The following is a 21767-nucleotide window of genomic DNA, read 5'->3' on the forward strand; positions in this document are numbered from 1 at the left end:
CACACTGACCCTTCCAAGAATAACCCAACCAGACCCATTTCCCCTAACCTACAAATCCCTGAACACTACAGGACAATTTCCCATGGCCAACCAACCCCAACGTACATACCTTTGGACTGCAGGAAGAAGCTGGAATAGCTGAAGGAAATCCACGCAGACACTGAGAATGTGCAAACTCCACACAGACAGTTGCCGAGGCTGGAATTGAACTCTAATCCCTGGTGCAGTGAGGCAGCAGCACTGACCACTGAGCCTCGTCATTGGCAAATCTCCTCAGACGAGTGCCTTCTGAACCTGGCAACCGCCTCCGCCCCTACCTGGAAGGACAGGGGGGCAGCAGGTACGTGGGAAAGCCACGCCCTGGCATGCTCCGCTCCCCCTCCCCAACTCAAATGTCCTTGCTGTTCCTTTGGGATCAGAATCCTACAAGTCCCTCCCTCCCTGAGGGAGGTAGTGGGTCAGGCCAAAGGTGGGACACTGCAGATGTTAGAGAAGGCAGCTCACTCCTCTTTTTTTCCCCCCCCACCACACCTGGGGGGTAACCAGGGACCCAAGGGGCAGTCAGGGTGTTGGAGAGATATGGGCCAGGAGCAGGTAGGTGGGACTAGCTTAGTTTGAGATTCTGCTCAGCATGGACTGGTTGGACCGAAAAGTCATACAACACAGAAACAGACCCCATCAGTAAGCCTTTTGAATATTGTGAAATCATATCCATATTTGACTGAACTCATCTACCTTTCAGACATGCCATTTAATCTTATCTTCACCTCACATACCAAAATCAGCATTAGTTAGCAAACCTGAATCCCTACCTATTTTAAATAGCTGCAAGAACAGAACAGTTACAGTAAACAATAAAATTTGCTTGTTCACCAATAAGTAAAGCAGAAACCAAGAGTTCAAACAGTGGTATAAAGTGGAGAAGTCATTAAAATAAATTCAACTTTCCACAGCAAAGTTAAGTTCAAGCACAATTTGCATTAAAAAAAAAGAGATACAATCAATCAATATTTATTTGTTCAGGAGGCATTTATATTATTTGCTTAAAGGCCATCCCTAATTGAAGGCCATCCCTTCTTGAACCACTGCTGTCCATGTGTTATTAGGAAAGAATCTCAGGATTTTGACCCAGTGATAGTGAAGGAACAGAGATACAGCTCCAAGTTAAAAAGTTGCAGCTTTGAGGGCAACTTATAGGTGCCCTTGTTGCACTAGGTGCTGGAGACTATGGGTTAAGAAAAAAAAACAGCCAAGAAGTTTGATGAGTGCATTTTGGAATTTTCCAGTGGTGGACGGACTGAATGTTGAAGGTGGCAGACGTGTTCATCTGGAAGTGGGATGGTGTTGAGCTTCACTCAAAACAAGTGCAGAGTTTTCCATCACGCTCCTGGCTTATTTCCTGTAAAGACAGTGGATGGGCTTTGCCAAGTGAGGAGCAACTTTGCCTTTATACTGTGGGGCAGCTGAGTCCTCATGCACAGCATCATGCAGGACTTCAGATTTGGAAGCTATTGCTACACGTGGACCTCAAATTCATGCAAGAGAAAGAAGGATTTGATCTGGAAATTAGGTACTTGCCACAGATTTCCCAGCCTTTGACCTGCTCTTGTAGGCAGGCTATTCGGTGTGCAATTGTGGGGTTTCAGCAATCATATCATTCAAAGTCAAGGGGAATTGGTTTGATTCTCTAATCGAGATGGTCACTGCCTGACCTATTTATCACACCAAGCCAGACTGTTGTCCAACTATTGCTGGACATGTACACGGACTGCTTCAGTATCTGAAGAGTCATGGGATCTGCTCAACATTTGTTTGATGATTACACATTGCCACTTTTGATGGTATAGGGAAGTGAAGCAGCTGAAGATGGTTGGGACTAGGATGCTACTGAGGAATTTCTGTGATATCCCCGGAATAAACCTCCAACAATCAGAACCATCTTCTATTGTACTAGTAATGGGTGGCAGATGAAACTAAGCAAGCACGATGAGATGGCGACGATAGTTCCCAACTATTGTTAACACTGACTTTATTCAATAAATACGACAATGCTAATTAAAACTAGAAAGGAGAAAACCGAATCACCTGAAGCACTAGGTACAGAGGAGAAATGGATTTTGTTTCTAAGAAAACAAAAATGAGAATGGCTTAAAAAACAAACTAAAGAGCATCCAATTCATACTAAGTTAAACCAGTTCACAATTAAAATTTGAATGCTTTAACCTTGTTGGAAAACAAGTTAAATAAAGGGAATGAGGCTGGAAAGTTCAAGTCTTATTAATTGTACACAGAATGTAAAACAAAAAAGGGACAAGGGTATTGAATTACTTTTCAAACACCATCGATCCTACTCAGCTGTTAGATTTTTCAAACTTGTCCAACATTGCAGATGTAAACAAGCTATTGCAGAGCAGAAATAATTAAAGTGTCAGAACCACAATGCTAAACACAAAAGCTTGCATTTTACATAGAATGAGGAATTCAATTTAAATGGGAGCTGCACCAGCCCAATGACTTTAATTTGACTTTTGTCGCAGTTTAAACATTTGCCAAGCTCAAACAAAAACACAGCCAAACTGTCTGGTCAGTGAAGCCCAGGGAGTCAGGTATGCAGTTCTTTTCCCAGCACCTGAGGTGACAGGACACAACACCACCACTGCTAGCAAACTGTTCCTCTCATTTAACTTTCAGCACCATTGGGTTTGACACTCCAGCTAGAAGAACAACATTCCTGCATTTGCTACAAACTGAAATGTTCTAATCACTGAAAACAGAATACCTCCCCTCTCAAAAGCAGCATAAATACAGACTTTGTATTTTAGTCTGCTGCTCAAGTGCCAAGTTCCCTTCACATCAAGGCCACACAAACTATTTGTGCTCTGAATGGCAGGCACCCACTCCAGGTATGCCCAACTCAAGTACATTTAAATCGAGGGACACCATGTAAAAATTAAGCCACACAATTTGCAGCTTTGAAAAAAAAAAGTTTTTTGTACATTTGTCACCCATTTCTTCACCAACTTCACACCCAGAATAAAAAGCGAACTTGCACATGCCAATATCTAGTCCGTAATATCACAGTTTATCAACCAAATCAGGAGCAACCACCAACAGAAAGACAGGATCAGTTCGGACAGTCTCTGCTTTATTCATAGGAGAAATGGATCATGTGCAAAATTCAGGATACAGCACAACTACTGTACATTTGTAAAATCAAAGTTCGGAGAGACCTGTGTCAAGGACAACACCTTGAATTTTTCATCCTTTTGTGGAGAAGCAGGTTTCAATTAAATTGCCAATTAAGAAATATAGCTCACTAAACATCAGTCATGCTACTTACCTCATCAATAGTAAGCTGCCTAATTTTACCACATGCACCAAGTTAAAAGTTGAGGGCTCGACATGGAAATCAGTGGGTGCCTGACAACTGAAGCATACATGCTCCAACCTATCTCCATGCTGGTGTCCAACAATATTGTCGGGCATGCTCCTTGAGCACCGGTCACATGCACAGTTCTTGCCCACTGATGTGGGTCAGCCTATAAAAGAAACATCATGGCGTGTTTGCAATCCACTTACAGCAGGTTTCTGCACTTCACCAGCAACAATCATTGAAGTGATACAGCGAGGGCATGCACACAGCTGATGGACTGGAGCAGGCTGTGACTCCAGCCAGCTAGTCTTATTGCTGGCAGAGGAACGTTGACCTTCATTTCAAAGTGCAGTATAATAATAAGGAAGTCTTGCTGAACATATACAGTTTATTACTTAGACTGTACCTGGGTTACAGATGGGTTTTGCCCTCGTTATCCAAGGAAGGAAATAAAGAAAACAATTGTATTAAGAAGCAGCCCAGAGAAGGTTCACTCAGCTGATCCTGGCTACGCAGGAATTGCCTTACCAGTTTAGTAGGTTGATCCTGTACTCATTAGAGTTTAGAAGAAGAAACAACCTTATTAAAACAAAGGATTTTCAGGAGCTGGGCATGATAGATGCAGAGGTCACTTTTCCTTTTGGAAGAATTTAGGGCCGAAGAACACAATCGCAGTAAAAAGGGTACCTAGTTAGGACAGAGGTGATGAATAATTTCCTCCCTCAAAAGAGGTGAGTAAATCTCTGGAATTCTTTACTGTCAAGACTGGGTTGTTAAGTACACAAGTCTGAGAGACAGCAATAGAAACGAGGGTTAGAAGGATAGGACAGGCAACTGGAATGAGGATTCAGATCAGCTTTGGTCTCACTGCATGGCAGAGTAGATTTGATGGGCTGAATGGCCTACATTTCCTCTATGGTTTTATGCCGGGGCAGACATCAGGGACAGTGCAGGGCAAATTGGGACAGTACAGGGCTTGTCTGGGCATACTACAGCGTTTTAACAAGGATGGCAGGTTTCTCCAGCATATCCTGGCAGTGGCTAGTTGTTTTGGAAACGGTTCAATGAGGCAAGATGGGGTTGGAATGGAGTGAGGATGACAGCATGGGGCAGGGTAGGTAATTAATAAAAGCAGTTCGATCAGATTCAGCAAGGAACTCATGGCGAAAAACTAAAACAAGCCTTGATGTAACTGTTAATTTGCTCTGAACAGTCATACTGGAGTCAAACCTTAATTCAGTTTCTCTTCAGACGCTACCAGATTTGTTCATTTTTCCAGCACTTATGTTTGAAAACATTAAGCAGACAAAGAGTGCTACCAAAATGAGTGGCACAACTGAAGAACTGAAACTGCATGAAAAAGGAATCAAGCCTATCCCAGGGTCATTCGAGTCACTAACCTCAATCTGAGGTGCATAGCTAAGCATTTCCAGATTGCAGTAATTGGACAATAAATTGATTTTTTTTAAAAATAAAAAACCTGTTTGATTAACAAACCTATGCAAGTCTTCAGGCTCATGATTGGGAAGCAGCAGTAATTCCTGAATTTTATACCAGTCTCTTTTGGGGAAAACACCTCAGCTGGCTGCTAGTCCCTCCTGATTGTTCTTTGCTCATCAGGTCCCCTCAATGCTGCTCAAAAAAAAAGTGAAAATACAACTTCAAGTAGGGACAGCATGCCCAGTGAGGTAGTGGGACAGGGATGTGTTCTTTTGATTTCAAAATAATTTTAAAAATATGAATATAAATAAAAAAAGGACCATTTGCTATCACAGGTTTTCACTTGAGGTTAATTCATTGAAATCACTCAGTCACAGCTATCCTAACCTCTAAAAGATGCATGGATATCAGAGCTTCAAAATTTAGATTTGGATTTAAAGGTCTGTCAACGGAACTGAAAATGGAGCTCCATAAACAGAGTGAGATTCTGCTGCCACTAAAACTGAATGAGATCTATCTTTCAGTACAATTGGTAAATGACAAATATATAATGCCATTCTGTGACTGCTTCCTGTACAGAGCAGGACTAGAATCTAAACATTACCCCTTGCAGCTAAACAGTGAGAATGCCAAAACGGCGACAATGCCTGATGGCCAAGCCCTCAAACTCTGAACCAACAACTGTTTTAGACTTTTTCCAAACAATCCCAACCACACGGCATAGTGGCTCAGTGGTTAGCACCGCTGTCTCACAGCGGTAGAGAGCTCCGTTCAATTCCAGCCTCAGGCATCTGTGCAACCTCCACAAAGCCAGAAGATGTTCTCCCTGTCTGTTTCCTCCTGTGGTCCAAACACATGCAGTTTAGATGGATTGGCCCATTGCAGGTAGGTGGATTAGCCATGGGAAATACAGGGACAGGGTATGGATGAGAGTCTGGGTGCACTGCTCTTCAGAAGGTTGGTGTGGTCTTGATGGGCCAAATGGCTTGCACCCACACTGTAAGAAGTTATGGTTCAGAGAAATCCCACTGTACATAGGGGGTCAAAACTGAGAGGAAGATTTGGCTGCATTTGTAGTGGGAGACTACAGCATGAACTCTTAAGAAATTTCACTGTCCTCTACTTTGTGCAGAATTCAAGAGGGTTTCATCTTACATCATTATCACCAGCTGTAAAATTGAAGGTTTATGCTTGTAATTTGTAATTGATTTATATCTTTAGTTACCATTTTGTTTGTCTTACACTTCAGTTGTAACCAGTACATCAAACCAACACATCAAAATGGGACTTAAAACTCACCAGGTCAAGCCAGTGAGGAAGTTTATATCTCCAGGTTCCTGCCATTGAAACATGCATCTATTGGTGAAGAATCAGCCGCCAATCCAATAGGTACAAGCATAAATCAGACTGGAGAACAAACCTACATTCTTTTTCAGTTGGTTGTGAAAAGATGTGCGCAATTGACTCAAGTGCCCCTAGACATGAAAAATACACAGCCAAGTGGAAACTCTGGGCAGTGCTCTGCATGAACTAAAGGAGCACCACACAGACTGAACTAAAAGGATGCCAAGTTAAAAGATTCTTATGAATAATATTAAGAATACTAACATTCCTGAGAATCAAGTCCCAGGTCATCTGCTTAGAAATTCACGTTCAAGGAAAGCTTTGAGATAGCCCCTATGGATCTTTGTTTGCTTACAAAATGCCCTTCATTTGAAAAAAGTCAAATTTTAAAAGGTTATGCAGTAAACATGCAAAACCAAAGTGTTATTCAATTTGTTCGCACCTTACAACTGCCCCAACCCATTTTGGTTTAGTGGTCAGGCAAGAAAGATTCAGTCAGTCAGTCAATGCAGCACAAACATTTCTGACATTATTGCAAAATTCAGAAACACCTCCAGCTTTTGTGGCTTTGGCAAGGGAGAACAGGTGAGCAGGCATTCAGTGGACTCTGCAGGGTCATCAGCTGCCTTGGCTGAAGGACACTGCCTACAATTGCCTGTCAGTTCCATTGCACAGTGCACTGGTATCCTGCACCTTCATGCAGGTTCCCACAGGTCTCTCTGCTGGAATTCTATCAAGGCCAGCTTCACATAAGAGAGTGAAAAGAGTGAAGTCATTGGTTTGTTTGGCTTCACCTTGCTGCTCCACACCAGGCATCTTGCACCATTTCAAGGTGGAATCATTGGGCAATGGTTGCTTCCATCACTATGAAGTCTTGCCCAGAACTTCATGATTTCATGCAGGTGCAGTGTCATTCCACACAGTAACAGGAGGAGTTTACACTGGTTCAGCTAATCTGGAGTTACCAGTCAATTTCAATTCATCGCTGGCATCATTCTAGTGGATTTGATAGTCTGCTGGTGGGAATGACTGACCACACAGTGTTGTGTGCCATCTGAATTTGACTATTTCACTACATGAAGAACACCCACAAAACTAGAGTCAGATATCTCTGACAAGATGATGGAAAATGGACTAAGGATCAGATGACCCAACAGATCCGGGAGTAACAACATTCAATTCAAATTGATTCAGACTGGTCAGATTTAATTTATTCCTCAAATATTTTGATGGCTCAAAAAAAAAGAGCCCAATATTGCTGTAAGTTTCAGCTCTTAAGAACAAGTGTCCCATCGAGTTAAATCCCCAAAAAACCCTATACAATTAATTAGATTCTAGCTTCAAGAGTGATAATTAGGGCACAAACAGCTTGCATAATTCACCAAATTTGGCATCTCTAAATTTATTTGCAACTATTTTATTGCTTTCCATGCTCAAAATGTTATCTTGAAAAAGCTTTAGTCATAGAATCATTGCCCCAACTTGTTGACGTTAATCCAAATCTAAGTGTCCTGTTCTCTCTTCCACTTTAAAAGTTTACAACAATCTCTGCCTCAACTACTGTGCAGCAAAACACTCAACCCTCCCAGCAGGTTTGCACAGAGAAAGGTCACCTAATGTCAACGACAATAACATGCAAAATCATATGGCATGCAATTTCCCTATCAGGCCTATTCTACTTTCCTGTAACCACCACCCAGACCCCAAAAGTGATCTTTAAATTTAATTTCTTACCCTCCTTTGCTCCAACAGAGGTGTTGCGCGCACCTTAAAAGTCACTATCACAACAACACCGGAGGGTTCTTTTGCCTTTAACATTGAGAACTTTGGAAGTCAATTAAAAATTCTAGCCCGACCCAGATGTATCACTGTCGCACAATGTTTCACAGACTTCTGGAGGTTATAGCCATAAACCTGCCAAATGAACTGCTGGAGTCCAATTACCCTTTTACAGTTATGTTAAGTAGTTGCTTCTTAAAATTTAAGAGTATTTGAGTTTCATATGCAAGACCTCCTGCTTTGGCAGCCTTTGTTAATTTTCCCCAATGTGATCCTTTCCGCAATACATAGCAAGCCGCAAAAGCACAGAGAAAGACCAATATACAGCTTTTCAGCAAAGAAGCCTATTAGACTATTTGGTTTCATTCGGGTTTTATTATTGCAGATTGCAATATTTTCAAGTTGCATGTATAAAATTAGTGCTGTAGGAAGTCAAATGCTGCACAATATTTACAGGTATAGTTATTAGCTGTTTGGTCTACGGTTCATGAAAAAGATAAAGTCTAGTAGGATAAGTGGTTAATTGATGCTACTGCATACTCCCAATTCAGGAGGCAAGTTACAATTTCCTATTGGATCAAATCTGTTAGTTTTGCAGTGACCTGGTTAAACAGTCAATAAAGGTCTTATGATCAGTCATGCTCCAGTTGCAGTGTACACATTAGTTGCCAAGTTAACAAATCCATACTGGCATTCAAAGCATTAAATTATAGTACAATAGGACTGATGTCCTGTCAAGTGTGTATTGCATAGAAATATAGCACCCTTCACAACCCCAGGACATTCTACAGTGCCCTGCATAGTCAATGGAGTCTGTTGTTAACATGGCAGCCAGCTTGTGCATGGAGATTAATGACAAGATCATCTGTTTCAGTAACGTCACTGGAGGGATAAATCAACCAGGAAACCCAGTTTCTTCCCCCCTCAAAATAACACTCACACTTGAGATGGGGAAGGAGGTTGAAAATAATCATGGCCTTCCTCTGATGGAAAGAGGAGAATTTTTGGTTTAAAAATCTCAGCCGAAAGACTGTTCACATACCAAATCTTGGAAACTTTCGCCTATTAAAATGCAAAACCAACAGTTCATCTAAAGATAAAAATTTACTGTGTAGCGAGTCCTGGAACTTTGGACTTCTGATCTCCGATTCAGATTTTAGGGTTTACATTAAATGACAAAAGAAAGGCACTCAAACACGCACACCCTCTTAGAGAAAAAAAAAGGTGCTGATCTTGAAAATAAAGGTTTTAAGATTATTTCCAAATATTTTCCTGTCTTGCTGGAGAATCACTGACAAATCAAAGAGGGATAAAAAAGTGGGGTGGGGTTGGGTTGGGGGTAGCAGGGAAGGAGACATTAACAAGCTGCTGCATTATAGGGTTATGGAATGCTTTACCATAAGTAGTTTTGACCCTTTTTAAAAAAAAGGGAATTGAATAAGCAACCCTTACTTGCAATGCAGCGGACTCACAGGATCACGAGCTTTAGAATCACAGAAAGGAGGCCATTCGGCCTATTGGAGTTTGCACCAACCCTCCGAAGAGCATTCCACCCAGACCCAGCAACCTCCCACCCTACCCTGGTAGCCCCACAATATCTATGTGGAATCCACTTTGCCTCTTGGGATACCACAGGAAGATTAGGGATAGCCAATCCACCTTGCCTGCCCATCTTTGGACTGTGGGAGGAAACCAGAGCACCTGGAGGAAACCCATACAGACACTGAAAGAATGTGTAAACTCCACACAGACAGACAGTCGTCCAAAGTTGGAATCAAACCCAGTTGCTGACGCAGTGAGGCAAGTGTGCTAACTACTGAGCCAAAGTGCCACCCACTGTGGCTACATTTAAACTTCCTTAGACTTGACAAAATGCCAACACAATCGTGACCCACTGCTACCCCACCTGGAACTAACAGCACAAACCAATGCCTGAATTGGGGACACATCTGGGCTGCATCAAGAAAACCAATAGTGCATTTCACTAGCAGGCACTCCAGACAAGCAACATTTATTAAATTTGGCCTCCAGGACTAAGAGAACCTCAAGCCAACAGACCTGCTGGCTTTATTATCCAAGTTTCAAAAATATTCTATTTCAGGAATTTATAATAAAAATGTAAGCTTGTAGCCAGATAGATACATTTGGATTCACAGACCACTGGCTGCTTTTACAAAGATGGGTGAGGAGGAACAGCAGCCTAACTCTAGTTCTAAACAAACAAAACAAAGGGTTAATTCTCCTAGGACTTCCCAAAGCACTTTGCACCCAATGGTTTATTGAGTAGTCAGCATGTTGTAAACACCATATAGCTATCTGAACACATGGTAACCAAGTTAATAGCAGGGAAAAGGTCAATGCTGCTCCAAAAACAGTTCCTTTCTGGTAATGCAGTTTCTAAAAAGGTAAACCTTGACAAATTTTGGATTACTTTGCTTACAAAATAATATTGGTTTATTATATTAAAATTGTAATGAAAAGTTTTAGAATAAGTAGTGAGGAAAGGGTTGGCGTGAGAGCATGCAAGAGAGTGTGCACGAGAGAGCAAGCATGGGCATGGCTATGTAGAAGTGCAAGGAAACATATGTATAGAAGTTGCTTCCATAAACCTGCCATCTATCACGTGCCTTCAACTCCAATCTTTGAGTCAGTTCCTTAATTTATTCTCCAAAACCAAGAGACTGTCTCAATACAAAAAAAAAAGGGGGCAGGTCCTTTAAGATTGAAAGCAGGAGGAATTTCTTCATTCAAAGGCTGGTGCATCTTTGATATTCTCTACACAGAGGGCACAATAATGGAGCAGCTTTAAAAAGGCAGAAAACAGATTTCTGGATATTATTGATAAAAAGGAGATGGGGAATATGCAGAGAAAATGGCACGAAGATAGCTGCTCAGACATGATCCACTTGAATGGCAGTACAGGTACAAAGGAACATACTCCTCCTCCCTCCTATATTTCAAGGAGGTCACTTCTCCTTGCCAAAGCTTTTCTCTACAAAAGATGATGATATTTTGTATGCTTGCTTTTATTGGTCAGAGTATGGAGTACAAGAGTTGGGAGGTCATGTTGCAGCTATACAGGACATTGGTTAGGCCACTATCGGAATATTGTGTGCAATTCTGGTCTTCTTCCTATCAGAAAGAGGTTGTGAAACTTGAAAGGGTTCAGAAAAGATTTACAAGGATATTGCCAGGGTTGGAGGATTTGAACCAAAAAAAAGAGGGAGAGGTTGAATAGGCTAGGACAGTTTTCCCTGGAGCATTGGAGGCTGAGGTTTATAAAATCATGAGGGACATGGATAGGATAAATGGACAAAGTCTCTTCCCTGGGGTGGGGAGTCCAGAACTAGAGGGCATGGGTTTAGGGTGGGGGGGGGGGGGGGGGGGGGGGGGGGGGTGGAAAAAGAGAGGAGGAAGATATAAAAGATATAAAAAGGGGCAACGTTTTCATGCAGAGGGTGGTAGGTGTTTGGAATGAGCTGCCAGAGCAAGTGGTGGAGGCTGGTACAATTGCAACATTTAAAAGGCACCTGGATGGGTATATGAATAGGAAGGGTTTGGAGGGATATGGGCTGGGTGCTGGCAGATGGGACTAGATTGGGTTGGGATATCTGGTCGGCATGGACGGGTTGGACCGAAGGGTCTGCTCCCGTGCTGTACATCTCCATGACTCTGACCATGCTTGAGCACAACACTCAACAATGACCACACAGTTCAAAAAAATGTGACACTTAAAATATCTTAGAATGACCTGCAGTCAAGAAAAACAAAGATTTACTAGAACAGAATTATGGATGAGGAGCTTCAGTTGAATGGAGAGACTGAGGACTTTGGAATCGATATTGGAGGAGGAGTTTTGCCGATCCAAAATTAAGTTTTTGACAAAAAAAAAGTTTACAAAAAAAAAAGAAATGGTGCCCAGTGACAGAAAAGGGTATGTTGGGATTTGAAATGCTGTACCTAAAAAGGATGGTGGAAATAGACTCAAAGAAAAACTGGTTAAATGGCAAAAGAAACAAAAAAAGGTTTACACAGCTATGGCTAACAGCAGAGAAGAGACAATCAAACAGGTAATGAAAAAGATATGGACAGAATGTCCTCCTTCTGGTATTAGGATTGAAATGCAACTCTTACTCGAAATGGCATTCTTAATTCATAAAACTTGGATCTTTTTCAGGCTTCATATTATGGATAATACAGTCAAGCCAAGTTCAAGTGTTGTCTCTGGATGATGCTCAAGTAGAAATAAATGCTTCCAGGCCAGCGATGCCCTCTTGCTGAATAAAGAAAAGAATATTAACTACTTCTTGCATCTTCCACTTGGGGGATGCCAAAGTCATTTGCAGTGCTTTGCACATGGTCCCAGGTGGAAACATTATACTGCAAGATAAAGTAAACAGACAGGATCTTTTCCCTGGGGTGGGCGAGTCCAGAACTAGAGGGCATAGGTTTAGGGAGAGATTTAAAAAAGGGACCTAAGAGGCAACTTTTTCAGGCAGAGGGTGGTGCGGGTATGGAATAAGTGGTGGAGGCTGGTACAATTGCAACATTTAAAAAGACATCTGGATGGGTATATGAATAGGAAGGGTTTAGAGGAATAGGGGCCAAGTGCTGGAAAATGGGACTAGATTAATTTTGGATATCTGGTCAGCTTGTTGGATCGAAGGATCTGTTTCCATGCTGTACACCTCTGACTCCAAGTATCTTGAGGAACTTTCTTAATACCAAAAAACTAACAAGGTTATTTAAAATAGAGCCAGGTAGGAGGGGTCAGGGACAGAGACACTGAAATAAGAAAAAGAAAAATAATAAAATGAAAGTGACAAGTTTGACTAAATTGCAGACATTTTTTCACAATGATCAAGCTGTCAATACGGAATCTGTTTGAGTTGACTGCTATTAAGCTCAGAGGCAACTATCCCAGCACGTAGAAAACATAAAGAGGAAAAGAGGATGCCAACATTTACAAACCAGTAACAATGCAAATATGGGAGCGATGAGAGTTACCAAAGGCAAACCCCAAGGTTTGTTGACGAAGTTTCTTACCTGTTCAAATGACCACACAGAGTCTATTCGAGGTTTGATTTTCCCTTCTTTGTACAGAGAAAGCAGCTTGGTGACAGCATCCTGAATCTGGTCAATCTGCAGGTAACCCAGATGATAGCCGCACACAGCTTTGTTGGAATGCAACAGCTGCAAGCTATTAATGGTGAACTTATTCCACCACAACTTTGCTATGGCTAATGGATTCCGTTTTGGTCCAGTCAGAAGATTTGCTGCACCTAATTAAGAAAATATCAATTAGAACACTCAAATAACTGAAGGAAACAGCATAAGAAACCAAAACAAAACCATCTCAGCAAATTTTGCTGTCACTGGACCCATTCCAGGTTAGAAATGGCCAAAGTCTAGCAAAGTCAGGACTTAGGCAGCATAGCATTCCATGTAAGGGGTGGATTGACCAGGTCATGCAACTTCAGTCATAGGCAGTGAGTAACATTTGCGGCAGTGCAGTTAGAAACTCAAACTGGATTTGTAAATATTTACATGCGTATTTAAATGCAATATAAAAACTACTTTTCCAGTACTAGAAAGTGTACTGTCCCCACAAAATTAGCAAGCTTTCTGGCATGTGGGACAAGTCAGAGACCTTGTTCTGCTCCTCCTCTGCCATGCCATTCTCCTCATATTTATGAACATAGAACAAATGGTGCTCTTTACAAAACTAGATTCATTTGCTGGCAATTGTTTAAGCATTCAATGTATTCCCATTAAAGTGCCAGGGTTGCAAGGTCAAATTGATTTCTGAATAGCTTTCAAGAAGAATGGAATAAAACATAGGACTTCAGACGTGCGTCATGGCATGTCATAAGGACAAGCAGCACAGAATACAAACCCAGCAGGAACTGCTAAAATGAAGTAAATTGGGGTCACCAACTTTGCATTTCACCATCACATAAATGCACTTTTATTTACAGTGTTTAACTTGTGTTGTTTTATCATAGGAATGAAGGATCTATTATGTGGGGTCAGGAATTTTTATTCCTGATTTGGTCAGGATTAAACACAGCGAGCTCTCTGTACTCAGCTAAGACTAGGCTGATATACTCTTCTCTCTGCATATCCCACCCGCACCCCTACCACTACCACTACCCTCCCACCACCACTTCATGCAGCCAAATGGCTTGTGTTTCTCAACTATTAAGCAGACTTGATAAAAGGTCAATGCACACAATTGACTAGAAATTCCTATCTGCACTAATAAACAAGGTGACTGAGAAAAGCAAAAATAAATAAAGAGGTAATGAAATCACCAACATTCACTGGAAGTGGAAAGCACGAGTAATTAGTGCTTCCATTTATTAAAGCACTTTCAGAACTACGTACCCACAATAAACCATAGAAACAAAATAAAAAACTGCCACGATCTTCTGCCAAGTACCAAGAATAAAAAAGTAAGAGATATATCTGTGAAAGTGGACTAAAACAAATCTGTGCCCCACTGTAATTATACTTCCTTGGCATATAGCCAGAGAGAATTCACATTTAGGCCTCATCTTTAAAAAGGACATTGGAGCGAGATGACCAACCAAAATGCCAACTTTGGTTATTTGTGTGATGTCAATTCATGCCAGTCAACAGCAGGAGAAAAAAAAAGTTGTTCTAACTTCATTCAACTTGCAAAATCTACATGAATGAGATCCTCCTTCCAGTCATCAGGTTAAATTAGTGTCCTAAAATGAAAAGGTTAACACACCAAGCCAACTCACCTTCAATCACCATCTGGCACAGAAGACGTTTAAAACAAAAAAGTGTCAAGTTGAATATAACATTGATCATCACTTTCCATCAACTTTAAATGACTTTTTACATAAAATTTAAAAGTTGCTTTTATTTACATCCTACACAAGAATAACCTTGGATGCAAATCAGCTGTTTTGGACAAAAGACCAATGCAATCTTTCAGTAGAAAAATGTTTATTTCAATTCCAGAGATGACCATCCAGTGGAATACATCAATAATGGAAAGAAACTCAATTGAGAAATAAAAATGCAAGCTGTAAATGTTTTAATCAAAAGCAATTAGTGTTTTGAGCTGGTCACATGTGAAATTTACCAAGTGACATACAGCGAAGCAATTAGAGGAAGCTCAACTTCCTAATGCTGTCCAGGTCAGAGGCAGAGGCATTCAAGTCAGGCAATCATAACCTTGTTAAAGTCATGACACCAGGTCAGGTAATCCAGGTATGACCTCTGTAAAGCCAGAGGCAGCAAAAGGCAGCCTGCTTACTTTGAGACCCCAGCGAACCACACAGACACTGGTTGTTTGTGGCAAGGCTTGCAGGACATAAATGGGCTATAGAGTGAAGTCAAACAATCACAGGCAACAATATACTCCTATTGGATGAGCTCAATGTACTGAACACTCGCTTTGGGCAGAAGTTCAGTGAAATGATGTCACCTCTCCCAACAGCCACAGTCACCACTGCAGACGTCAAGACTAGAGTTTGAGTAAACCCACAGAAAGCGATTGGCCTGGAGAGAGTCCCTGGCTGTGCACTCAGATCCCACATGGGCCAGCTGGCGGGAGTATTTGCTAACATCTTAACCTCTCCTACTATGATCCAAATTCCCCCACCTGATTGAAGATGACCACCATCATCCTGATGTCAAAGAAAGATCATGCAGTGTTCCTCAATGACTACCGCCTGGTGCCTCTGACCTCCATTATTACAAAGTGCTTCAGGGGTTAGTCATAGTTCACATCAATTCCAGACTCCCAGATTGCCAGGGTACTTTACAATTCACCTACTGGCACGACAAATCCATGGGAGGCACCATCTCCCTGGCCCTATACTCCTCCCTGGAACATCTGAACAAGGACACTTGCGTCAGGCTTTGAATTACTGACTTCAGCTCCACCTTCTACACCACAATTCCAAACATAGTAACCTCCTAACTCCATGACCTAGATCTCAGCTCCCCTCTAATGGGATCCTCAACTTCCTGACCCATAGACCAAAAATCAATAAGGAAAGGTGACAACACCTCCTTTATATTATTCAACATCAGTGTCCTGCAAGACTGCGTCCTTAGTCCCCTTCTGTGCCCCTTTATACACATGATTGCGTGGCCAAATTCTGCCCTAACTCCATTTACGAGTTTGCTGACGACAGACAGACAGACAGACAGACAGACAGACAGACAGACAGACAGACAGACAGACAGACAGACAGACAGACAGACAGACAGACAGACAGACAGACAGACAGACAGACAGACAGACAGACAGACAGACAATGTGCGCAGGGACACAAGTTCATGGTCTTCTCTGGAACAGCAGTTTCTCAAATGAACTATATAGTCATTTTACAGGGAGCAGCCGCCAGATAAGGCAACATACATATTAATTACCATGGTCACCCAATCAGCAAGCACCAACAGTAAAGATTAAGCCATCTGCTGTTACCCAATGAATAACTGACTTGATTAGCTTACTTAGTGTGGAAAGAGGCCCTTTGGCTCAACAAGTCCACACCGACCCTCCGAAGAGGAACCCACCCAGACCCCATTCCCCTACATTTACCCCTTCACCTAACACTACGGGCAATTTAGCATGGCCAATTCACCTAATATGCACACTTTTGGACTGTGGGAGGAAACCTGAGCACCCAGAGGAAATCCACAGACACAGGGAGAGAATGTACAAACTCCACACAGAGTTGCCGGAGGCCAGAATTGAACAAGGGTCTCTGGCACTGAGGCAGCAGTGCTAACCACTGTGCCACTGTTTGCGTCAAATGGTGCAGAGGTGGAGTTGGTCAAGAGTGTCAAGCTCCTGGGAGATTTTGTCACTGTTTCTCTCCCTTTTCTTCTCTTCTCCGCCCCCCCCCCCCTTCAGTTGAAGCAAAACGTTCAGAGACAGTGTAGCACTTTTCACCTTGTTAAAGTGACCTCACATACTGAATGCTTGCAATATTGTTAATGGCTCGACAATGACTGCTTTTCTACCTTGTTAACCCATTACCCTTTCCTCCAGCACCCCATTGTTAACTGCAAGTTATCTGATCTGAGTCATGCTCAGCTGAACCTAGTTTCACAAAATTCAGAACTTAAACTCTTTCTCTACCTGTTTATATCCTATAGACATTCTCATGACGACCAACAATCTATCATGACCCACCCACAGTGAAAGCACAATAGTGCCTCTACTTCCTCAGGAAACTAAGAAAATTCAGCAAGACATACCAATGTTTATAAATGCATCATAGAAAGCATGTCATCTGAATATATCACAGCAGAGTATGGCAACTGCTCTTCCAAGACTGCAAGAAAACTGAGTTACTATCACAACCCAGTCCAGCAAGCAAACAAACCTTCCATCCATTGAGAAATATAGATGGAGTCAATGCCTTCAATACCAGCAACCAACATAAAGACCCCTCCCACCCCAGTTATACCCTCTGTCAGGCAGAAGTTTGAATGCATGTACAAATTGATTCAGGGACAGCTTCTTCCCAGTCAGACTTTTGAATGGACCTCAAGTGTTAATGCTGATCTCTCTTTGCACCTTCTCTGTAGCTATAATACTGTTCTACAATGATCTACCTGTACAGCATGCAAAACACCACTTTTCACTATTTCAGTATATGCAACAATAAATCAAATTAAATTCTGATCAGATGCCAAAGATCAAATGTTCATGAACAAAAGTTGTCAAAGACATCTACAAAATGAGCTGTTTGTATGCAACTTGGTTCTCAGCCAAATTTGAAGAGAATATCATACTTGATGATCATGCAACAAGCGTTAAACTGCTTAGGGTTCAAGAGTTATGATACAGCATCTAGAGAATGCTCCAAGAAACTGGGGCCCAAAAACTGAGCCAGTGAAAGCAAGTCACATTCCAATCTAATGTCAGCTGTGAAACACATGTCAGTGTTAAACCACTTTAAAAAAAAAAAGGGCTAAATGAACTGACTTAAAAGTAGTTATGCACAGTTAGCACACAATAACAGTACATCTTGAAAACAAGGTAACTAGGAGGATAAAATAAAGAAAGATGCCCAGAGGTTTTTGGTTATCATGAAACTTAACATTGAAAAGTCTGTGTTACAAGCTCAAATTTAACCTCAAAACCAGTACATCACCATAAACCCCCTCTTAAAGAGTCGGTTTACAGTTTAATCTAGAAAAGCTACCAAAATCAAATTAGCTCCATTGTATAAGTAACTCATGTCACATACAATTGTTTAATGAAGAGCTTCTTGCTGTGTTTCAATGTGTTTTGCAAAAAGTACCACTTTCCCCTACAAAGTGTACACATTTTGGGCAAGTTTATGCTGCTGCAAGCAAAGTCTTCCCTGCTCTTTGAAAGTTCCAGTTGTAGATCTAGCATTGCAAGTTCAGGCACAAATAAAGTTGAACGTTTCCATTCTGATATTCAGATATGATTAGATTAGATTCCCGACAGTGTGGAAAAAGTCCACACCGACCCTCCAAAAAGAGTAATCCACCCAGAGCCATTCCCCTACCCTATATTTACCCCCCCCAAACCCCCGAGTAATGCAACTAACACTACGGGCAATTTAGCAAGGCCAATTCACCTAACCTGCATATCTTTGGATTGTGGGAGGAAACCCACACAGACACAGGGTGATTGTGCAAACTCTACACAGACAGTTACCTGAGACAGGAATTGAACCCTGGCACTTTGAGGTAGCAGTGCTAACCACTGGGCCTCCATGCCACCATATATCCTGTCACTTTTCACAATGTAGATTTACAGAATGTTTGTTCCTCCTATCCCATGCAAAATGTTGCATTACCAAAAGACATCCTGCCACAAAATTACAGAGAACTCTCAACTTGTGAAGCAAGCCATTAGGAGGAAGTTTGGCAAATCTCCAGAGAAAAAAAAAGTCATATTTAACAAAAAGAAAAAAAAAGACTAGCATAATAGTATGATGAAACAATTTAATAAATATCTCTCATCTTTGACCTGTTCAGCAAAATCTCTAATCTAGCTACTGGCTTATTAGGCAATGTAACTTGCCAATTATCCAGTGCCTATTGAGTCCAGATCTGCACAAATGGAGTGTTGTTTGGCTACACACTTCATGACAAGAAACCCATACTGTACGAAGTACAACGAATGCCATCAAGTATTTGTTATTCAGTGAATAATACCACCATACTCAGCTTGGGGGTACAGAGTGGAAAAGCAAGATAGTGCCATTTAGTCTGCATAGATTTTGGGCAGCTTGGAGTATCATTTAAGCTCATATCTGTACAAAATACAAAGTACTAATTGTGATGATTTGGAGATGCCGGTGTTGTACTGGGGTGTACAAAGTTAAAAATCACAACACCAGGTTATAGTCCAACAGGTTTAATTGGAGGCACACTAGCTTTCGGAGTGATGCTCCTTCATCAGGTGATAGTGGAGGGCTCAATCGTAACAGAATTTATGTCAAAAATTTGCAGTGTGATATAACAAATTATACATTGAAAAATCAAGGTATAATTTCAGTTATATCACACTTCGTACTAATTGTGAGATATTGTGGAGGAATGGAGAAAGAATAGGCCCAACTTTCTCCAAATCAAACCCTGTCCCAAATCTAAAGTCTCCATCATTTCGCCAAGCTCATCTTGGCGCAGAGACTCACTTCATGCTCTGATCTTACTAAATGTTTGACCCCCACTCATATGATAATCATCTCAGTGGTCTTCCATTCATGCATGTCACCACAATGACCTAAATTATCTTCATAACAAAACCCTGATTTCTGCTCATCTGCTCTCAAAATCATTGTGCCTCCATTACACCTAGACTGGATTATTCAAAATGTATCTCTGGTCAACTGTATTTATTCATTTTTTTCAAATTCTGATCAAAGTTCTTGCGTTGCAAATTGCATGGAGTCAATTCATAAATCTTACTTTTTCCCCACTGGCCTACAGTGTTCCCAGTCAAGTAAAACATCCATTTCAACATTCAAATTTTCACTTCATTCCTCAGCCTTGAAGTTTGAGAACCCCCAAACGTAAAAGTAAATTCTAGTTTACTGGCTTATCAGTGTTTTGGTGCACTGGGAACTTAAAGCTTACAGATCACCTATTAGTGATTCACTAGAGGTTCGATTGTGTACCTGTCCTTTGACAGGCTGAGACTGGAAATCTCAGCAGGTGTCTGGCTACCTCCAAACTGCCAAAATCGTCTAGAGCCACATATGTGTTCTGCTCCTAGCCCCAGGCAAAGATATTTGTTTCCCCCGAATAAGACAGTCAGCCCTAGGTTTAAATATTATCTGCCTCCTGTTCCAATTAACACACTTCCTTACCTATTAACTAGGGTAAGTGAAGGCCAACAATAAAGGACAATACTAAATCCTATTATCGACCTCCTTTCCCATTAACACAAGATTGTTAATAACAGTGACAAGCTCCTGTGAACAATTCGATATCGGTCACAGGAAGGTAGCAATCACTGGTCATTGTAAGATTGAGAAATACCTGTTTTAACAACATAATAGCAAAATCAGTCATGTCAAGACCTCTGCTTGGGTATGACTAATACAAGGTATAAAATACATTTGTATATAAATGAATCTCTGAACATTGTGGTGGTGGTGGCGGGGGGGGGGCAGTGTCACCACAAGGTGGCCTTTGGTGTCATCCAGAATCTGTCACTGTCTACCTTTGAACTGAAAACTTATGTCATCCAGAATTAGGAGTCAACAGCCTCACCTCTCCCTATTCTCAGAACTCCTCCAGGTCTTCAGAACTTCTAACACACTGCCAATTCTGGCCTCTGAAGACATTCATATTGGGAATAGTTTTAGAGTTTGGGGTCCTTGGTAACTGAAGACACATCTGCCAACTCTGAAGTTCTCTCCAAATACCAGTTTCTCTATATTTCCATTAAGACAGAGCTGTTGGGTATCAGACTTAATTAACAGCCATATGAGCAATTAAAAAAATTCAATGCTTTACACATCAAAACATTGCTTTACATCACTGCTATTGACCCAAGGTGATAAAAATCAACATCTTTGCTACTTTAACATTTATGACCATGGCTGAAATGAAGCGTTATACTTAATCCAGCACCAATCATGCCTGTGGTGTATCTAGAAGCTTCACAGATGGAGGCTTTAAGGAAACCCTGCTCCGACTATGCAAAAGCCAGTCCTTATCACCGAAGAATATTGGGAATGCAGGCTTTTCAGTGGTGGATTCCATCCACAAACTGAATTGAGTTAGGATCAAAAGACTCCAAACCAGACAGTAATAAACCTGCTCCATTTAGGGTGGTTAGATAAACCCATAATGTCATAAGATTTTAAAATCTAGCTTAAAAAAAAACCTTAAAATGTGGTTCAACTTATTCAGCATTTACAAACAGTGCCCAATCAGAAGACGACTAGTACAAAAAAGATGGGTAAAATACTTTATGGAAAAAAACAAAAATCAAAAACTAACACCAAAAATTGCAGCCCCCATACAAAAGGCAAAGTGTAATTTGAATTTTAAATACATCTCTGCTACACAGATTATGGCAAGAGCCCAAGTGGGATCACAAACTAACATATTGGGATCCTGAGCTCCAGTGCAACAGTAAAACTCTGCCTCAGAGTTATAAAAGCAGTGTTCCTCTTCTGACATACCCCACCCTCTTAGTCTCTTCCTCCACCTCGATGGGTGACAATTTTCAAGCCTCAAAAACAGGATCACAGCAGACAAAGGACTGGGAATCAATGGTTACTGGATTTGGGAAGATGGGGGTTGTATAATTCAGTGGGGTAGACAGAAAAATATTCTAAAC

General features: G+C 41.3%; 2 protein-coding genes across 2 annotated transcripts in view; one reads left to right on the top strand and one right to left on the bottom strand.

The window, feature by feature from the left end:
- Positions 1-1370, top strand: part of LOC140465786 (uncharacterized) — a 45787-nt gene extending 44417 nt beyond the window's left edge. Inside the window, exon 7 of the mRNA XM_072561551.1 lies at positions 1287-1370. Within this exon, the coding sequence (XP_072417652.1) occupies positions 1287-1308 (22 nt within the window). The 3' untranslated portion in view covers positions 1309-1370. The remainder of the gene's footprint in view (positions 1-1286) is intronic.
- vat1 (vesicle amine transport 1) overlaps positions 1-21767 on the bottom strand; it is a 51378-nt gene that overhangs the window by 8518 nt on the left and 21093 nt on the right. Inside the window, exon 5 of the mRNA XM_072561553.1 lies at positions 12983-13218. Coding sequence (XP_072417654.1) covers positions 12983-13218 — 236 coding nt within the window. The remainder of the gene's footprint in view (positions 1-12982; positions 13219-21767) is intronic.

Source organism: Chiloscyllium punctatum, chromosome 42 (assembly GCF_047496795.1).
Source record: "Chiloscyllium punctatum isolate Juve2018m chromosome 42, sChiPun1.3, whole genome shotgun sequence".
In the NCBI taxonomy this organism is placed as follows: domain Eukaryota; kingdom Metazoa; phylum Chordata; class Chondrichthyes; order Orectolobiformes; family Hemiscylliidae; genus Chiloscyllium; species Chiloscyllium punctatum.